The 21,336-nt window shown below is 39.1% G+C and overlaps 1 protein-coding gene across 1 annotated transcript; it reads left to right on the forward strand.

Moving 5' to 3' along the window:
• Positions 1-1,332: 1,332 nt before the first annotated feature.
• Positions 1,333-11,029, forward strand: LOC129748073 (tubulin-specific chaperone D). The gene is made up of 4 exons (XM_055742544.1): positions 1,333-2,395; positions 8,223-8,919; positions 8,974-9,372; positions 9,437-11,029. The coding sequence occupies exons 1-4, from the start codon at positions 1,427-1,429 to the stop codon at positions 10,837-10,839; spliced, it is 3,468 nt and encodes a 1,155-aa protein (XP_055598519.1). The 5' UTR covers positions 1,333-1,426; the 3' UTR covers positions 10,840-11,029.
• Positions 11,030-21,336: the final 10,307 nt, after the last annotated feature.

Here is a 21,336-nt window from a genome sequence, read left to right on the forward strand (position 1 = left end):
ACAAAATTGACAAAATTGACAAAATTGACAAAATTGGCAAAATTGACAAAATTGACCAAAATTTACAAAAATTACAACAATTACAAAAATTACAAAAATTACTAAAATAACAAAATTGACAAAATTGGCAAAATTGACAAAATTGACCAAAATGACAAAATTAACAAAATTGACAAAATTGACAAAATTGACAAAATTGACAAAATTGACAAAATTGACAAAATTGACAAAATTGACAAAATTGACAAAATTGACAAAATTGACAAAATTGACAAAATTGACAAAATTGACAAAATTGACAAAATTGACAAAATTGACAAAATTGACAAAATTGTCAAAGTTGACAAAATTGACAAAATTGACAAAATGGACAAAATTGACAAAATTGACAAAATTGACAAAATTGACAAAATTGACAAAATTGACAAAATTGACCAAAATGACCAAAATGACAAAATTGACAAAATTTTAAAAATTGACAAAATTGATAAAATTGAGAAAATTGACAAAATTGACAAAATTGTCAAAATTGTCAAAATTGTCAAAATTGTCAAAATTGTCAAAATTGTCAAAATTGTCAAAATTGTCGAAATTGTCAAAATTGTCAAAATTGACAAAATTTACAAAATTGACAAAATTGACAAAATTGACAAAATTGACAAAATTGACAAAATTGACAAAATTGACAAAATTGGCAAAATTAACAAAATTGACAAAATCTTCAATATTGTCAAATAGGTCCAAATTGTTGAAATGGTCAAAATGGTCAAAATTGTCATATTTTCAGAATTATCGAAATTGTCAAATTTGTTTAAATAGTCAAAATTGTCAAACTGGTCAATTCTGCCAAAATTTTAAGTTTTACCAAAATAACAAAATTTTCTTTCTTTCTTCTCTGGATTTGTAGATTAATCCACAGTTGAGTCTCTTTCTAGACAAAACTATCAATTTTTTTAAAATTGTCATATTTCTCAAAATATTCAAAATTTTCAACATTGGCAACATAACCAAATTTTAAAAAAAATAACAAAATTGTCAAGAATGTTCAAACTTAACAAAATTTTAAATTTTGTCAATATTGACAAATTTATCAAAATTGATAATATTGTCAAAATGATCTTAATTATCTAAATAGGTGCATTATCCGAATTAAATAATTTTATTGATAAATAATTATCCCAAGGTTGAAATTTGTGTAATTTTATCAGCATTACGCAAAACTTGAGTAAAATTATTTTAAGAAAATCTGGTAACACTGCTCAGATTGCTTCGGTTTGTTTACATTGGAAGTCCACTGTGGCTTTCCACTGCTGATTCATGCGCAAACAAAAACAACAAAAAACCGACTGATTCGCGACGATTCCGGGCCAGCTGCTACGTTTTTACTCGTGTTTTCTAGTTTACCGTTCGAATTTGACCGTGGAAAATGGGAGAATCGGTGGCCGACGACTGTCGGAATCCGGACGATGGTCCCCAGAATGTGCTGGACGCGTTCCACTTGCAGGACAAGCAGCGAGTGTGGGAACTTATCCGGGGACTGCCGGCTGCCGAATTGAGCGAAGATCGGTTTGAGGAAGCCTACCAGGAGTACTCGGAGCTGTTGGCCAAGTATCAGGAACAGCCGCATCTGTTGGACGGAAGCCTGGAGGAATTGGTGACCGGAATTTTGGCTTACGTTTTGGACGGGGAAGTCGGTGTGATTGTAAAACACCGGGCAGCAAAGTATTTGTACCAGATTTGTAAGGTGCGAACATTTAAGGCCTTCCAGAAGTATCTGCCACATGAGATTCGACATTTGAGCTTTGTGCTAGGATATTTGGAGCAGCAGGATCTGGAAGATTGGAAGAACTGGGAAACACGCTTCTTGTGTTTGCTGTGGTTGTCGATTTTGGTTCTGAACCCGTTCGATTTGAGTCGGTTGGATGGCAGCGAAGAGGGAAGATCTACTACCATGGAAAGGATTTACGCCGTTTGCAAGGCTAACTGTCTGAAGGACGACAGTTGCACCCCGGTAGCTGCATTTTTGAGTTCAAACTTCCTTATCAGGAACGACGTCAAGAAGGTTTACTTGAAGGACTTCCTAGATTGGGCTGTTTCCGCCACCGATATCTATGTCGATCCGAAAAATGGTCCCCTTACTGGAATCGCCTGCGTACTGAAGCATGGAAAGCGGGAGGATTTGCTGCCGTTTGTCGAGAAGTTGGCCGATTGGGTGATCCATTTGGATTACGAGAAGATTGGGAAGAACTTTAAAATCCATAAGGTTTGCATCAAAATTGGACAACGGTTGGGATTGGTGCTACTGCCGCCAAGGATCGCCAAGTGGAGATATCAACGAGGGGCTCGATCGTTGTTGGCAAATGTGCAGAAAACGGTCACCGTTGCTGCGATACAGGTGAGTAAAGTCCAGTTGTTTTTTATCCTTTAATGCATGATTTATAGGAAATCGATATTGCAATTGTACTATTTACAAACGTTGTTTGGAGTTCTGTCCACAGGTTTAAATTATGATTCGAAGTTATGATGACTATTTTGAATTGAGTCTTTTTTTAATTAAGAACTCATATTATGAATCCAGAACCAGAAACTTATGTTTTATGGAAAACATTTCTCAAAACGAAGTGAAAGACAGAAATGGCTTTGACTAGCTTGATTTTGAGCAAGCAAAACACTTATAAGGAGGTCAAGGACAAGCTTGTTAAGGCTATGGCTCTTTTAACAGAGCCAAACAAAGCAGTCCTAGAGATGCTAAGAGCGCTAAATGTCTGCGCTACTAGTAGAGGAACAGAGGCGGAGAAACCCTCTAAGGCGAATGTCAGTCGCCCGAAACGGATCGATGCCTTCGTTCAAATGGTGAAGAATGAGCTCATTACTCTGAGAAGTTCTAAGAGTGCCGATGGTTTCACCCTGGACCCTGGCTAATTGAAAGGCAAGGGTGACAGGCCCAACGAAGGAGCGCCCTCCAAATGGCAGACAGTGACGTGCAAACACCGTAAGGAGAGAGCTACGATAAAAAAAAACCCAAGCCCAAGAAGCAACGAAGCCGCGTAAGGGAAAAATGTGAAGCTATCGTAGTGAGGGCGCCAGGGGGTATGTACGCGGACGTCCTTCGTCAGATGCGGGCCGACGACAAGCTTGCTGGACTAGATGAAAACGTAGGGAGGATCCGTCGTACTCGTTCCGGTGAAATGTCCTCGAGTTGAAACGAAATTCAGCAACAAAGAGTGCATTCTTTAAGGTGCTAGCGAAGGAAGTTCTAGGCGAGAATGCGGAGGTGCGTAGGCTATGTCACAAAGTAACCATCCGTATCAAAAACCTTGACGAAATTACGACAGAAGATGAAGTCAGGGCAGTGCTAGTCGACCAGTGTAAGATTGGCGAAGATCAGATCTCGATCCAATTGAGACAGGGTCCTTTCAAATCCGGAACACAGGTTGCAATTGTGAGGCTTCCAGAGTGGTGGCAGACAACGCAGCACTAGAGTACAGGCGGCCACAAGTCATTTGACTGCAATGAAATTAACAGACGAGAAAACCGGCGAAGTGTCTTATTTGCACTGGTGACCATGTAACTGGCAAAAAAGCAGCAAAAGGCCGCAATATGGGTGACAGGAAAGTTTCCTATACAAGAAGTGGTAACATCGAATGAGGAAGGCTACGTGATAGTCAAAGTCAATGGGATCTTCTTCTGTAGCTGGTACGCTCCACCGAGGTGGACCTTGGATAAATTTAGAGCTACGATGGATAAGATAGTCGAGGTGCTCACAGGTCGAAGCCCCGTTATTATCGCGGGAGATTTCAATGATTGGGCCCAGGAATGGGGTAGTTCCCTTACGAACGCCAGAGGACAGAGTCTATTTGAAGCACTTGCAGGGATGAATGTGGACCTGGCGAACGTAGGTAATACTAGGACCTACCATAGGGAGGGACGTGAATCCATTATAGATATCACATTTGCTAGTCCCAGATGGACAAGTAATTCGAGAGTGAGCGAGGACTACACTCATAGCGACCACTTTGCGATCTGCTATCGAGTGGGTAAGAGTGCACCGTCAGTCAGGTAATGGCAGGTGAACGACGCTGGAGGATCAAACAATTTGACCGGAATGACTTTGTCTAGGCGTTGAAGTGGAAGCAAAACCTGTCTAACTTGTTGGCGTAAAGTACTCACCCGTGCTTGTGACGCAGCAATGACGAGGAGAGCTAATCGTAAAAACCTACATCCACCAGTTTATTGGTGTGCTGAGGAAATCGCGAATTTGCGTGCAGCTGCGCTAGGCGAAACATTCAGAGAGCACGAACTCAAACGGAGAGAAATAAGCGTAAGCCGCTTTTGAAAAATGCCAAAAGTAACCTCTACAAGGCAATTAAAGAGAGTAAAAATGCATGTTTAATGAAACTTCGTCTTGATGCCAATGACCGACCATGGGGTGATGCCTACAGGATAATCATGGCAAAAAACAACAGCGGGTGTGCCCCAAACAAACTGAGGGAAATAGCGAGAGAGCTGTTCCCTCAACATAATATCAATAGCTGGCCGCAAGTCCCGTACGACTAGGATACGAGCGAAGAGGAGTTAATATCGTTGGAAGAACTGCGCAATATCGCAAAAATCCCTTCAGCTGGAGAAGGTTCCCGGTCCAGATGGTATTCCGAACATTGCAGTTAAAGCTGCGATTATATAATTTTCCGAAATGTTCCGATCGTCACTGCCAATTTGTAATCGAGAAAAGGATGTTTCCAGAGGTTTGGAAACGGCAGAAGCTGTTTCTGCAGCCCAAACCAGGATTGCCATTGGAGAACCCATCGGCATACAGGCCAATATGCTTACTGGATATTGTTGCAAAGGTTCTGGAAAAGGTGATCTTGAATCGTATCCAGCGGTACACCGAGGGAAAAGGCAATACAATCAATAAATTCGTCTTTAGAAAAGGGCGATGTACAGTCGACGCCGCTTGAACAATCATCGAAACGGCTGATAAAGCCAGACTCAAGAAGGTAGTAACATTGGACGTGCGCAATGCCTTTAATAGTGTCAGCTGGACAGCGATTGCATCTTCGCTTAAGAAAATGAGGATACCCAAATATCTTTGCAAATTAGTGGAATGCTATTTCCAGAACCGCAAGCTACTATATATGACGAGCGAAGGATTTCAGGAAATGGATGTTACAGCTGAAGTACCGCAAGGGTCGATACTGGGCCCGGTCCTGTGGAATATTACGTACGATGAGGTGCTGACACTGAGCCTGTCAGAGGAAATAAAGTTGGTTGGTTTCGCGAACGACGTCGTGCTACTAGCGACGGGTTACTCAACAGAAATCATCCAGTTAACAGCTTCAAAGACTGTAGAAGCGGTAGAGAGCTGGATGCACTCCAAGAGTTTGCAGTTGGCTCACCACAACACCAAGATGGTCTTGATATCAAACTTGATTTCACCGCAAAAAGGCAGGACTACAGTTGGATCATGCACTATCGAATCAAAGCGCGAGCTTAAATTTTTGGGTGTGATGATTGACTACCGGCTCAGCTTTAAAAACCACGTTGAGTATGTGTGCAAGAAGGCGGCAACAGCAATGGCCGCACTCACTTATCCTCGTGAGAAGAGCAGAAAGCATGGCGAAGTGGATTTCTTCATAACGCAATTCCTGACTGGTCATGGGGCTTCATGAAGTATCACCACAGGTTCGGGCATGTTGCTTAGCCGGTCTGCCTAACATGTGGTGGCGTGGACCCGAACACGTGGTATTGTCCAAGATTTGGAGATAGGTTTTATTTTTTTTGACACTTTACCAGCATTATGGCATTCGTGTTGAAGATTTGAAGAGGAACGTGCCAACATATTCGCCGCATGCGAACCAAACGGACAACATATTGCAGAAGATGTGTGATGACATCAACACATGGCAGGCAATCAGCGATAGGCTCGCAAAGGAGTTGGAGACTGCCGCAAATTGCGATAGACGTAGGATAATGTAACTTAACTTTACTAAGCTTAATGTGTCCGAAGCTATCAAATAAATACGTTAAACAACGTGGAGATGAATTCAGCTGGTCAGGATGATATTTAATTTAAATATGAACTTCTAAGCGAGTATTGCATGAGTAGCGCGTATGGGGAGACACGGCACTCGACGTGCCTTGGGACCGATTCCTAAAATTCCGTTAAAAAAGGGCCTCAAATTGAGTAAGGAGGCACTATTCCAAGAAACTCTGGCAAGTGTGCCGGTTACAGTATGGTCATATAGGTGAAAGTGAGAGTTAAGGCGAGGAATGAGGAGGATGTCATTTGGACAGAAAGTTATGTCCACAAATACCAGCTATAGCATATGAATGACCAGCGAGAGAATGCAGACACTAGAGGTCTTAGCGGGTATTCTGCACGGTTCTAAACTTGGTCGGGCCCTGTGGAACAACACGTATTACCAATGACTGACTGCGACTAGGCCTTCCAATAATGGGAGCCTCCGCCCCAAAACCGAGATGGTGCTGATCACTCATCACAATCGCGTAGTGAGCATCGTGGGAAGTTGTGGGGAAAAGACTTGATCTTCTCAACAGTGGATCTCGGTGGATAGCGGTATTTCACTGCCGGGGGATACCTGCGAAGTAGAAAGGCTCTCAACCACAGGCGAACGACACAATTTTCATTAAACATTTACCACCTGGGTGATTGGATGAAAAAGGTAAATTGGAAGTTTGTGGGGATTTTTTTCCAGTCCAAATGGTAAACGATCGAACTCGACATGCTCATTACTTAAGTCACCTATAATTATAGGTTGATAGCCACATCGTGATTCTTGGTTGGATAAAGTTCAGAAGCGTCAGTAGAATTTAGGATGTAAGGGATACACAGAAATCTGAAGGAGCTGTCGGTAGCTCATCGTGCCCTGGAACACAATTTTCAATAAGCATTTACCACCTGGGTGATCGGATGAAAAAAGAAAACTGGAAGTTTGCGGTGCTTTTTTCCAGTCCAAATGGTAAACGATCGAACTCGGAATGCTCATTAATTAAGTCACCTATGACTAGAGGTTGTAAGGCCAAGCTTAGAAACCCGCGATAGAGTGGACTGCAAAATTTTATCACGATTCTAGGAGGGATAAAGAGTCAATAGGACCAGTAAAGTTTAAGATGTAGGGGTACCCATGAATCTGGAAGAGCAGTCGGTCGTTCATCATGCCCGGAACACAATTTTCAAAAAGCATTTACTAGCTAGGTGATCGGATGAAAAAGGGAAACTGGAAATTTGAGGTGCTTTTTCCAGTCCAAACGGTAAACGATCGAACTCGAAATGCTCATTTCTTAAGTCACCTATGATTATAGGTTGTTAGCCCAAGGCTAGAAACTCGCGATGGTGCGGACGGGATGAAAAAAAGTTATCACGATTCCGGGTTGGATAAAGGTCAGAAGCCCCAGTAGAGTTTAAGATGTAGGGGTACCCATGAATCTGGAAGAGCAGTCGGCCGCTTATCGTGCCCTGGAAAACAATTTTCAATAAGCATTTACAACCTGGGTGTTCGAATGAAAAAGAGAAACTGGAAATTTGGGGGACCTTTTTCCAGTCCAAATGGTATACGATCGAACTCGGAATGATCTTTCCTCAAGTCTCTTATGATTATAAGTTGTTAGCCCAAAGTTAGAAACCTGCGATAGAGCGGACTGCAAAATTGCATCACGTTTCTGAGTGAGATAAAGGTCAAAACCCCCAGTAAACTATAAGATGAAGGGGTGCCCATGAATCTGGAAGAGCATCGCTCATCGTTCCCTGGAACACAATTTTCAATAAGCATTTACCACCTGGGTGTTCGAATGAAAAAGAGTAACTGGAAGTTTGTGGGACCTTTTTCCAGTCCAAATGGTAAACGATCGAATTCAGAATGCGCATTACTTAAGTCACCTTAGATTATAGGTTGTTAGCCCAAGGTTAGAAACCCGCGATGGAACATGCTTATCAGGTCATGCTGGTTTACATTTCCTTTTTCAGCCGCTGGCTCCAAGGCAGACACCGTTTAAGTTGCTCCTGACCCAAAGAACAGGTGTTCTCTGTTGTTTACCGTCAAAATTTCATTTCAAACTTTAAATTTTCTCCAAACTGATTTTCGACCTCAGGGTAATTGATTAACCTAGCTTCTGTTCAACTTATAACTTTTTGATATCGATGATTGCAGGATATCTTTTAGAAACCAATACATATAACGTCGTAATATTTTTTTTAAACCTAGGCCGAAGCTCCCAAAATGGAAGACTCATCACCGGACGAAGCCGAAGACGATGACGACGATGAAGTTCCAGCAGAAATCGAAGAAATCATCGAGCGGCTGTTGCTTGGCCTAAAACACAGTTCAACCATCGTTCGATGGAGTTCGGCCAAAGGCATCGGTCGTATCACAAACCGTCTACCGAAAGCCCTCGGAGACGAAGTAGTCTCCTCGGTGATCGAACTGATCAATCCACTGGAACAGGACGACGCCTGGCATGGTGCTTGCCTGGCACTGGCTGAGTTGGCCAAGCGAGGTCTCCTGCTTCCGGCGAGACTTCCGGAAATTGTTCCGTTGTTGCTGCAAGCATTGGTTTACGATGAAATCCAAGGGTATCGAAACGTTGGACAGAACATTCGTGATGCTGCTTGCTACATGAGCTGGGCGTTTGCTCGAGCCTACCATCCCGCCATTTTGCAACCGTTTGTGGAGAGGATTGCTGCAGCTTTGCTGGTAACGGCCGTTTTCGATCGAGAGATTAATTGTCGACGGGCAGCCTCGGCAGCTTTCCAGGAATGTGTGGGACGATTGGGTAATTTCCCCCATGGCATCGATATTCTAACTACGGCGGATTTCTTTTCCGTAGCTGTTCGAAGCAATGCGTTTCTGCAAATCAGTGACTTCATTGCTCAGTTTGACGAGTATCGACGGAAGTTAATTGGTGAGAAAGATTTTTAAATGGTGTAGACCTAAATAATGATTTTTTCAATTTCAGATCACCTTATAACGAAGAAAATTAACCATTGGGACACCAACATCCGGGAACTCTCGGCACAGGCCTTAAGCAATCTGGCCAAACGAGATCCCGTCTACATGCGGGACACAATTCTTCCGAAGCTGTTCGATTTGACCGAAACAACTGATTTGAATGCACGACATGGTGCTTCTTTGGCAATTGGCGAAATCATACTGTCTCTTAAACAAATTCCTAAAGTTGTCGACGAGGAAGAGTACATTTCAAATCCGATTGTGGAACGAGCCGGACAGTTGGTTATCAAATTCCGTCAACGGGGACAGTTTAAAGGAATGAGTGGAACCTACATGAAGCACGGATGTGCCAGTTTCATCAAGCATTGCAGCGAAGCTGAGCTGGCTTTGAGTGCGGAACAAATCGGTAAGTTTTGTGAACTGTTATGCCAAAAATTTTCCTAACTTTTTCAAAATTTCGTAACTTATAGAATCCTGGCAGCTACTCCTGGACGAATCAATTATCGACGAAAAGACCACAACCCGGGAGCTGGCAGTGGCAGCATTCGCATCCTTCTGTAACAGTTACTATCGTTCCGAGGAACCGCAGAAGCTGATGGTCCTAATAGACAACTACCTGAAAGAACTTCGGGACAGCCAGGTGGAACACAAATCGCAAGGAATCGTTTCGGCTTTGGGTGTTTTGCCCGAGTTCATGCTCGAGCTTAGACTGTCGGAAATTTTAGATGCGCTCGATGAAAAGACGGTTCTTCCAGCGTTGCTCGCAGTCGGATATAACCATTCGGAAATGAGACGAGATTGCGTCAAAGCCTTGATGAACATTGTTCAAACGGTTGGATTCGATGGCAGGTTTGATTTGGAGCTAGTATTTGGGATTTATCTACGAGCTTTGGATGAATATGCCATCGACAGTCGAGGAGATATCGGATCATGGGTTCGTGAAGCTGGAATCAATGCACTGTTTCATTTCCTAACCAGTTGTCCCTGTGATCGTTTGAAACCTGAGCTGGTTCAAAAATCATTGGTAGCCATTGCTAAGCAGTCAGTTGAAAGAATCGACAAAATTCGAGCGGTGGCTGGTAAAATTTTTGCCTCTCTGCTTTACTATCAACCGGATATTCCACACATTATTCACAAAGACGAACTGAAGAAGATATTCCCAGAAGATACCACAGAAGTTTTGTGGCTGTTTCCGCACCATACATTCCCGCTGTTTATTCAGCTCCTCAACTTCCCCGATTACGTTGACAGTATTGCAGCAGGACTGATTCTTTCGGTTGGAGCACCGACAGAATCTCTTCACAGTTGTGCCTCCAAAATCATGAATGAGTATCTCAAAACACATACAGATTTCATCCCACAATTTGGTGCAACTGTGTTGCGAATTCTGCAGGAGAAATCACCGAAAGACGTTTTGTTTATGACCTCCACTTTTAAGTTTCTCTCGGAATTGCTCTCTTCGTCCGTTAACTCTCGGATGCTGCTGTCGGACGAGCTTTCGCCAAACTTCCCGGAAGCGATTTTCACCCTAGTGAACGACCTCATAACTCACAGTAAGAAACATCTTAATTCGATCCCAGTGTATTGTGCCCTTATGTTGGCGCCGAAAATTTGCAAACGCGTCCTCAGCAAACTTGTTTGTTACTTGGGCATGTTGTGCGTTAACATAAGGCGAGAAACGGCTCTGAAAATGTATGAAACCCTGCTGGTTTACGGGGATCAAACCAGTATACCGGAGGAAAATTTGGACGAAGTGCTGGCCTGTTTGAGTGAGGAAAAATGGGATGGAGAGCTCGAGGAAGCCAGACGCATTAGGAATCGACTGTGCGATTTGATGGGAATTAAGGCACCGGTGGCGAGGGTAAAGAAGTAATACTTCATCCCTCAGCTTATTTGAATTTCTTGTTTGATTTTATAGATTTTGTCTAAATCAAAGCAGAACTGTTACTGCAACCTAAAATTATGTTTTTGAGTAAATTCTCTCGCACAGGACGCTTCAACAATGATGCACGACGTATGATTTGATCGCACGAAAAAATACTAATAAAAAACTGCTTAACTTATTCATGTTATCGGAAAGCTTTTTTAGTTGAACGGAAAGAAAATTCAGTGTCAAAAACTGCTTTGCATAGGTGATGTTGCAAACAATGGAAATGCACTACATTTTGAAACCATCGTGATAAAGAGGAAATGAAATAGCCAAATTTGCTAAAAGAAACGGAACAACTTTAGTAACCAAAGGAATTGATTGAGTGATTTTTGTTGATGATACGAAAATGTTGAAAAATGAAGCATCGGTAGTATTGGTTATATGTATTAGAGAAGCTCGAGTAAGTTCTTATGCCTTGCTAGAGTGAACTCAAAACCATTAAGTCAAAGCATGACTTACCAAATATTGAAACCCTATTAAATATTTATTTTAGGCAAAGAAGAATAAGGTCTAACCTAATCTGTTCAAAGTTGGTTGAATCACTGGTTGAAATTCAGATGATCCTCACGCGTAACGAAGTTCAGTAACGATCGTGCCTCGAAAAGTAAACTTAACTCTTCTTTGAGCAGCCGTTTTAACATTAAGTGGTCCTTCGAACCGGATTGATTAGCTTTCGGTGAACTTACAGATGGGATAATCAGAAAAAGGATAGCGTATATATTGATGAAAAATTTTAGAACAAAAACTGACAGCGTTGAACTGTGTGGGGAAAGATTGCTTAACGTGTGGACTGAAAAAGTGGCCCACCATTCCGTTTTTTTGACATGCTGATGCAACAACACAAAGACAATTGGTCTAACAACGATCTATTTTTAGTTTAATTCTCATCCACCGAATTCAAGACTTGCTTATGTAATAAGTGTCAAATTCTTCCAGGCGTAGAGAAACTGTAAGACCGATTGGACTGAGTTATAGGTTAACTCAACAGCTACAGAACCTGGGCGTACTTGAAATCTATCGATCACTATGATCATGTTGAGGTAGAACTCATTTGCTGAAAATCGAAACCGAAAAACTAGAAGAGGAACAGTTTACCATCTCAAGACCTCAGTTTTTTGATCGGGTACCCACTTGTGTACATCGGCGCTCGATTAAGCGGAAAGTTTTTCCATCAAATCACTAGGAAAATAGTTTCACAAATTGTTTTTTCCTGAAGATTCGAAGACGATGTCACCGAGAAATTAATTACAAAATGGTTTATGTGAATTCTTTCCTATTACCTGAATATCATAAAAAACGAAACAGACTTGTTGTGTTTACATTCTGGGGTAACCCGAGTAAAAGAAAAAGTGAAATAAGTTTCGCTCTATCGTAAGAAACTTTTTCGTGGCTGAAAGTTTAACTCTTATCTGCGCGGTTATCATGACAGGCGAGGATCCAGATCCACCGGATGACAGGGGTTCATTTCCTCCGTGGATGGCTAATAGCGAAAACGATGGTGTTCTCCGCATAATGCTCCTGCGAACAGTTTCGGATAGTGATGACAACACGGAGGAGAAAGGCGACTCGCTCCCACAAAATCCGTTTTTAATTTCGCGATCTGTCGAAACAGCTGTCGGTTATGGAAACCGTCATCTAGTTACCGCCGTCAAAGAAGCGGAAGGCAGTCGATATGTCTTGCGAACGCGATCTTCGGAAGTCTACAACAAACTGCGTAAGATGACTCATCTCATGGATGACGAACGAACCCCTGTCGAACTAGTAGACCAGCCAACACTCAGCCTTACTAAAGGTGTTGTCTATAAACCTGACACTAAGGACTGGGATGCAGCCGACCTGCTAAAAGAACTGAGTCGTGGGGGTGTTACAGCCGTGAAGAGAATAAAAACCAAATACAAGAAAACCGGTACTACTATAAACACTCCTTTACTCATGTGAACGTTCAAAGGAACCAATAGGTCGAACCACATATTCTTCGGAATGTTAAGAGTAAGTGTTCGCAATTACTATCCGTCCGTGTTACAGTGCCGCAGCTGTGCTGCCTACGGCCATACCCGTAAGCACTGTTCGAGCGAAGCGGTGTGCTCCAAGTCTTCCCAAAAACACAGTCTCGAAAACACCTAGGAATGTCCGAACCCAGCTCATTGTTACCATTGTAGAGGAGCTCACTCTTTCCAACATCCTGGCGTGAGGGCATTATTATTCCAATCCCTAAGCCAGATGGAAATAGAAGTTCACCAGATGGGTACAGACTGATAACACTATACTGAGCTGTTCGGGCAAGATATTTGAACGAAAGGTCAACAGTCGGCTGATTACTGAACTCGAAATCACAAAACGACTAGATCTTCGTCAGCATGCCTTCCGTGCTGGCCGAGGAGTCGATACACATCTAGCTCAGCTTGAAACACACATTAAAATGAATAGTTTGGAGCACATGGAACTGGTATCCCTTGACATCTCAAAAGCGTTTGCCACAACAAATAGGGTGCTCATTCTGAACACTCTCAGGAAATGGAATATCAAGGGTCGTCTACTCAATGTTTTGCATAGCTATCTTGAAAACAGAATCTTCAAGGTTTCTGCAAACGGATCGCTCTCAAGCCCACGAACAGCAGAGAACGGAGTTCCCCAAGGATCGACGCTATCTGTCACTCTGTTCTTGGTAGCTATGCAAATACTTTTCGAAGTCGTACCGAGTAATGTTGAAGTACTGCTTTATGCTGTCACAAATTGGACAAATGCTGTAGGGTTTACGCTTTCAGCGCCCAAATCTAAGCTTATGCACTTATGCCAACAGAAGCATAGAAAATGTGGTAAACCTATCAGACTCAACAATGAACCTATACCCCAAGTGAAAAAATTAGGAGTTTTGAGAGTGCTTTTGGATTAAAAATGCAGTTTCGCCAGCACTTTGCGCATGTCAAACAAAGTTGCTCAAATCGAATAAGAATTCTGAGGATACTCGGTTACAAGCTTAAAAGAGGCCATCGCAAAACCTTACTACAGATTGGTAACCCGCTGGTTATCGAATCCCAGCTCAAGACGCTGTGCGATCCATAAAAACCGGAACATGGAGAGCATGTGAACACCGATGGCATTCAAGCCAATCAGTCCTCAGGCAAAGTAAATACAGACCCAACAACTACGTAGATCAGAAATGCCCTTCAGAACAACATATTCTTACAAGGCTACGTATAGGTCATACCAGATTGATACATTCCTACTTATTCGACAAAAGCTCTGCACCGATATGTGCCAGTTCTGTGGTGTATTAACAACCGTCCAATACATTCTGACTTACTGCCGGGGATTTAAGAGGCCCGAGAGGAACACAACATTGGGGTTTATTCTGCGACGCGAGTGACGTGACTTACGAAATTTCATATCGTTTTGCTGTCTTGAAAAGCCACTCTAGCCTCGAAATTTTCGTTCGGATGAGTCTTTTTTAGTCTTCAGAGCTCATCGATACTCAAATTTCTTTTCTAAAGCATTTTCTGGAGTCAGGACGAAGAAGTGAAATTTCGTGAGTCACGTCACTTGAGTCGCAGAATATGCCCCGTTAAAGGAACTTTTTTTGAAATTTTTAAAAATGGAGACTCGCATGAAAAATTAATGCCACTTTTTGAAAAAAATGTAAAATTTATGAGACTATAAAACTCAAACTACATTGACACGAATTCTAAAACGTTGGTAAAGTTTCACAAATAAACATAACAAAAATCTCAAGACCCAGAGTTATGAGGCGTTTGTTCTTTAGCTCACCTAATTGGTTATGTGAAACAAGTCAAAGAAACAGTCAAAAAGCATTTGATAGGTCCCAGAAATGGGCAAAAGGCATTCGATAATTCCTAGAATTAGCCAAGAGATATTCAATAGGACCCAAAAATGAACAGAGGTATTCAATAAGTCTCAAAGTTGAGAAAAGCCATTGTATAAGTCCCATAAATAGGCAGAAGGTATTCGATAAATCTTAGAAAAAGGCCTGAGTTATTCGATAAGTCCCAGAAATGAGTGAGAGATATTTGATAACTTCTAAAACTGGGCGTCATCGATAACTTATAGAAATAAGAAAGAGGCATTTTAAATACCAGAAGTAGGCAAAAGGTATTCGATGAGTTCCGAAAATGGACAGAGGCATTCCTTAAGTCTCAAACATTAGCAAAAGGTATTCAATAAGTCCTAGAAATAGCTTAAAGCTATTTCATAAATCCTAGAAAAAGGAAAGAGGTATTCGATAAATCCCAAGAATAATCAAGAGGCATTTGATAAGTCCTAAAAATAGGCATAAAAATATTCCATAAGTCTTGGAAACAGGCAAGAAGAATTTGATAAGTATCAACAGTGTGCAAAAAGTATTCGGTCAGATCCAGAATTATGCAAGAGGCATTATATAAATCTCAAAAATAAGCAGGTATTCAAAAAATCTCAGAAAAGACATTCAATAAGTCCCAGTAATAGGTAAAATGCATTTGATAAGTCCCAGAGATAGACAGGAGGCATTCGATAAGTACTAGAAATAGGCAGGAGGTATTCGATAAGTTCCAAAAAAGGCTAGAGGCATTCGATAAGTTCTGGAAATAGGCAAAAGGTATTCGATAGTAGGTCCGAGAAATAGGCAAAAAGGTATTCGATTAGTTTCAGAAATGGGCAAGGGCATCCAAAAAGTCCGAATACTAATAATATTTGATAAATGATAGAAAAAACTAAGAGGTATTCGAGCAGTCCCAGAAATGGGCAAGAGACATTCGATAAGTCCTAGAAATAGGTAAAAGGTATTCGACAAGAAATAAGCTAGACGCAATCGTTAAGTACCAGAAGTTGGCAAAAGGTATTCGATAAGTCCCAAAATGGGCAGAGACTGTCAATAATTCTCGAAAATGAGTGAAAAATATTCGATAAATCCCAAAAAAAAGGGGAGAGGTGTTCGATTAATCCCAGAAACAGGCAAAATGCATTCTATAAGTCCCAGAAATAGACAAGAGGCATTCGATAAGTATTTGCTAAAAAAAGACAGGAGCTATTTGATGAGTCCCCGAAACGGGCAGGAGCATAAGTAAATCCAGAAATGGTCAAGAAGTATTCGTAAAAATCCTAGAATAAGCAAAAGGTGCTCTTTAACCTTCCAAAGCCGTTCGCAAAATATCCGTTTCGGGGAAATTTGAGTTGAGGTTTGATTTCGTTCTCCTGGCTGTAAAAGTTAACCGATTTTCATGATATTATATTCATTGTGTAGGTAATTTAATCTTATTACTCAGCATTTCAAAATAAAGTCGATAAGTACTACCAGGTTATCAGAAACTGCTTCAGAAGGTAAAAAGTCCGAAAAATCAATTTTTTTTTAAATACTCATAACTTTTGGCAGCATCTCTAAATTTAAGTGTTTTATTGATGTTTGAAATTGTCAAGAATCCATCTATCCGACAATATATAGATATGTTGGGGTCCAAAGAAAGTTTTGACCGCTATCTCAGATCTTCCGGTAGAAAAAAATCTTACTTTAAAAAAACGACATCCAGTTTTGGCTTTGCTTAGCTGTATTTCGTTTACCAATGAACCGATTTTCAAAATTCAAATTTTATTTTTTTATCGTTAATTTCATCATCATTTTCATAGAACATACTTGGTCTGTCAAAATTCCCAGTTCTTCAGTATATTGAAATGATGATAAAGAGGTTTGAAAAGTTCGTTTCGGGTCATATTGACCCGAACAGCTTTGGAGGGTTAAGTCCCTTGATTGGCTAAGAGGTGTTCTCGATAAGTCCCAGCACTTTGAGAAATGGGCGAAAGGTATTCGATAAGTCCTAGAAAAGAGAAAAGGTATTCGGTAAGCCTCAGAAACGGGCAAGAAGTATTCGTTAAGTGCTAGAAATAGGCAAAATTTGCGAAATAGACTTAGATTTTCGAAGTGCACTTAAATTTGAAAGACTTTTGATAACCTATAAAAGGACTAAAAAATAAAAAAAAAAACAATCTAATGAACAAGGCATTCGAAAATAAACCGATTTCACCTGTGATTAATGTTAACTAGCCTGGTATAGTTCATGACAGTTGAAAAATTTAATGAAATAATAACATATTGAAAAGTTGAAAACCTCTGATGAGTGAGTCTTAAAGCTTGAAATTCGGATATTCTTTGACAAAAATGAACAAGGGTACATAAAAATATACAATTTTCTTTATTTCTTGAATCTTCTTTTTTTGGGGAAAATAATTCCGAAACGACGCACAAAATTTCTCAGTGGTACATAGGTATTATGTTTACGATTCATTTTACCTTTTTTCAAAATAAACTCCCTTCATAGTGTTAACAATCACATCATTTAACTAACAGAGCGAATTTTAAATATATTTTTTAGTTTATGAAACATTTATTTTTAGTTTTTGTTTTCGACTATCAACGAAATTGTACATTTTTTTAGTTCGTTCGTTACTTTTTTTGTTGTCTACTTCTGAAAATATTACTCACTGGTAGTTTGAGTTTTGATTTAGTTCTAACTTGTATTTTTCGTCGGTAAAAGCTCGAAAACTTGATTCATGTTCGTTTTTGTTTTAGTCTTCCTTCCATCAATCACAACTGATTACTTTTCTTTAGTGTGTTGATTAAATTACAATGTCTGTTTGCTCGTTTTATGTTTTAATTTTGAGGATTTTTTTCTTACACAAGCTCAATTGATTCAAGCATTATTTACAACGGGTTTTTGCGTTTTTCTACTTCTGGTGGACACTGGAAAAGATTCACAACAAACAGCTTAGAGAGGTAACGGTTTTAGGTTTTGGTTAAGAGAGAAGGTAGGAAAAGTGTTAGAACATACGAGGAAGAGATCTAGGTTAGGATAGAAGGTCTTACATTAAGATTCTTCAATACGTCTGTCTAATCGACACTTGACTTGACTTTCGTATTATAAGCTTCCATTGAGATAGTTTTTTGTTTTTTTTTTGTAATTTCACAGTTATCTTATAAATATGGCTGTGCTTTACAATTTTGAATTTATTATCTTCTATGAGAAACTTTCTACACGATTTCTTATTTTTTTGTAAAAAAAAGTTTCTACTTTCGGTGTTTGAAATGTACAATATTTACAAAGTTGTCAACTACATCACATGATTTTTTCTGAATAGTTTGGTTCATCTGTTACAGGAAACGTAGTTTCGAGTTTTAAGTTTTTTTTTCTTGTCTAATCTATGAAGCTAACGTTTTTAGTTTTTTTTTTCTTTTAAATTTAAGTCTAGTGATTCAATCGTAACGTTTTGACTCCATTTCGTTCATCTTCCTAAGAATGCCTAGGTTCTGGTTTCTTTGAAAAAATTCTTACTGCGTCGAAATGCACTATCGTATTATTTTGTTTTTACTGCTGAGCAAAAGGAAATCCGTTTGAAATCCGTCCATTGTGCAATTCATGATATTTTTTTCATAAGAGAAACGATGAAAGGGGAATAAAAAGCAATGTTTTGCAAAAGCAGCTTCACAGTCACTCCACATGGTTTCCAATCCAGATTGCCCATTTTTTACCGAATTGATCCTCATGTGTCCTGTCTGATAGTTGGAAAGCCGCCGTCAGAATCTATGGACAATGGACAGATTTTTGTTTCGTAGGAAAACGATCTTCCTTTCGTCCAAGCCTGATTGATTTTTAAGTTTTTTTCGTTTCTTCCTAAAAGATTGTTCATTTGTTTTTTGGTTTTACTTTATTCCTTAACAAAAACTTAAGAATTAGTTTTAAATTTATAATTGTAGTTTATTCCTTAACTCTAGCTTAGTTTTGCTTCATCTTTAGCTAAGTTTTGCCTCACATCGACCCGTTTGAAATAATCTATTCTTCGATTTTTTTCTACCAATTTTTTCGTGTGTCTTGAATCTCTTCATTAATTCCTCGAGTGGAACTCATCACAGAAATAAATCCAACCCTTGATGGTTTGTCGTCTTACAACTAGCTACACCTACCTAAAACACAGACAGACAGATAGGCAGACACGAATAGGGAGAGCCTTGCGGTAATCGTTTCCTGAGTTTTATCTTGTTTCCTTTTTTGTGAACTTGATACAATACTTGCTGCTAGAAAGTGCGATGGTTTTTCTTTGAGATGAAGATAATGTTTTGCTGCCAGATTGTTGCTTGAGCTTGAAGAATGTGGCAATCCTAACTAGTACTAGGTAAGTGAATTCTGAGCAAGGGAATGAAGTCCAACAGACTAGTTGATTTCAGAATTCTCGAAACGAAAAAAAAAATAGAAAAATAATCATTCAAACGCGATGATAGCTAATTTTAGTCTTATGGTGGCTCCAGAGAGTTTAATAATACAAGCATATCTGTTGTGTTGAAATGATCTCTAGCAAACACTCAGCGTTCAATATGGATGTTAATATTAAGAATTTATAATATGGGTTCAATGGCAGAATGCCGGCTTGGATAATAGATTATTTTTTTCTTATCAGGGATGCTTTTCAATATATGTTTGAGGAAAAAACATTAAATCCTTCCTAAATTGAAGAGATAAACATTGAATCGGAATAGAAATCGAATTAAAATTGATACAATTCACTCTTCTTGATTCGATACTTCTTTGAAATTTCAATGGTGGCTCCAGAGAGAGAAAAAGTGGTCTTGGGAGATATCTTTTATTCATGAAATGATCCTTATATTGACTACGTTCACATATACTAGGGTGTGTCGTTTTTTTTTTTAATTTCGAAAACTCTGTAATCTAAAAAGTTTCCTTTTTTTGCAAATCGAACGACAAATTTTGTATGAAAAAACGCGAAACTTTGTTCGGAGAATGTCACTTTTTTGTTTTTTCTTTAATTATTTTGTTTCCACGCGATGCAAATGGAATTCCAATATATGGAGCTGGCTTTAAAATTCTCTGGCTAGAATTTTGCCGAAGACGGCAAAGCGGTATGTGAAGAAAAAAAAAGACAGCTCCACCCCATTTTGGTTTTATTTTTGTAAAACCATTTCATCAGGTGACTCTAAATTTCTGGAAACCCTAATTTACTTTTTGTAAATGATAGAGAATCTTATCATGATCATTTCATCAGAACATTTCAATGCTCTAAAATCGATAACTTTCTTGTTGAAATAATATTTATAAAAATTGAACGAAAAATCTGTCAGTGTTGCTTGTTGCTTTTCATGAATAAAAGAATGCTCTGTCTGGGACGTTATAACTATTTTCTCGTTACTTCCACCGCTTTGCCGTCTTCAGAAAAGTTTTAGGCCGAGAATTTTCCATATATTGGAATTTCATTTGCATTGCGTGAGAGCAAAATATTCAAGAAACATAAAGAAAGAGACAATCTTTGAACAAATTTTTGCGTTTTTCCATACACAATTTAAAACCAAATTCCGGGTCCCCAAATCTCATTTTGAAAATCTCCAAAAATTCAGTCGTTCGTTTTGACCAAAAAGGAAACTTTTAAGACTACAGAGTTTTTCTCAATTTGAAAAAAAGTTGCAAAACGACTCACCCTAACATACAGTGATGTGGACGTGGACTACAATGAAAATGAAAAAAAAAACCAAATTATCGAGTTTTTTCTTTTTTGATTTTAATTAAAGAATTCCCAAATTTGTCTAGATATTGCCCAGATTTTGTATTGTAAACTTTGAAATCGAATGCTCGGATTTTGCAAGATTTTTAGATGAAATATGCTGGATTTGCCCTTTGTGTTGAATAATTTCCGATGTTCTGGTTCCAAATTGTTGTGGAAAAATCAAAACTTGTTGCCTGTGATCGGATTGTAAAATCTGTATCCAGCTTATGATTCTTGATTTTCAGTTTGCTACATCATTGGGACAAAATCCTAATTCGAATCTTGGTTTTGCTTTTGGAACTAAAATTAGATTTATTTTCCTTATTAGAAACTCATCCTTCCGGAATATTATAAGAAAATATTTAAAATTACAAACCATTTTTAAGATTTGGATTTGGAATTTTTTACTCTTTATTGAAACTTTAAAAAGTTTCATAATAGTGATACAAAACTGAAATATAAGAGTTTCACCATTCGGAATTTTGGAATTAAAGATATGATTTCCATACATATTCATAGAATTCATAATCAAAGATTCAAAAGTCAAATAAGAAATTTTTGGCTAAGGATTCCTTCATAAAATGTACTGTTTGGTTCATAATTATTGGTAATTTATGTGTGGAATTTCTTTTCAGAATCGATTTCAAATTAGGAACAAAGAATGTTTATTCAGGTTCAAAATGCAGAGTTTACATTCGGAATTGAAATTCAAAATTTCCAAAAAAAACACAAAACAGGTGAAAATCATTATTGTTAAATAGCATCTGAATTTATTTTCAAGATTGCGTTCTTTTAAAATTTTAATTGAATTTAAATTTATTTTCATAGAAATTTAATAATCAATTAAGTTAATTACCTATTAATGATAGCTTTTTTTTATTGATAAATTAACTTGTACCTCTTCTA

The sequence above is a fragment of the Uranotaenia lowii genome, chromosome 2, assembly GCF_029784155.1.
Source record: "Uranotaenia lowii strain MFRU-FL chromosome 2, ASM2978415v1, whole genome shotgun sequence".
Classification (NCBI taxonomy): Eukaryota; Metazoa; Arthropoda; class Insecta; order Diptera; family Culicidae; genus Uranotaenia; species Uranotaenia lowii.

Excerpts from the sequence above, each read along its gene's own strand:
- LOC129748073 (XM_055742544.1), top strand. The coding sequence starts at position 1,427 with ATGGGAGAATCGGTGGCCGACGACTGTCGGAATCCGGACGATGGTCCC. Across the intron at positions 8,920-8,973 it reads GTATCGACGGAAGTTAATTG|ATCACCTTATAACGAAGAAA; the intron begins GTGAGAAAGATT and ends TTTCAATTTCAG. Across the intron at positions 9,373-9,436 it reads TTTGAGTGCGGAACAAATCG|AATCCTGGCAGCTACTCCTG; the intron begins GTAAGTTTTGTG and ends CGTAACTTATAG.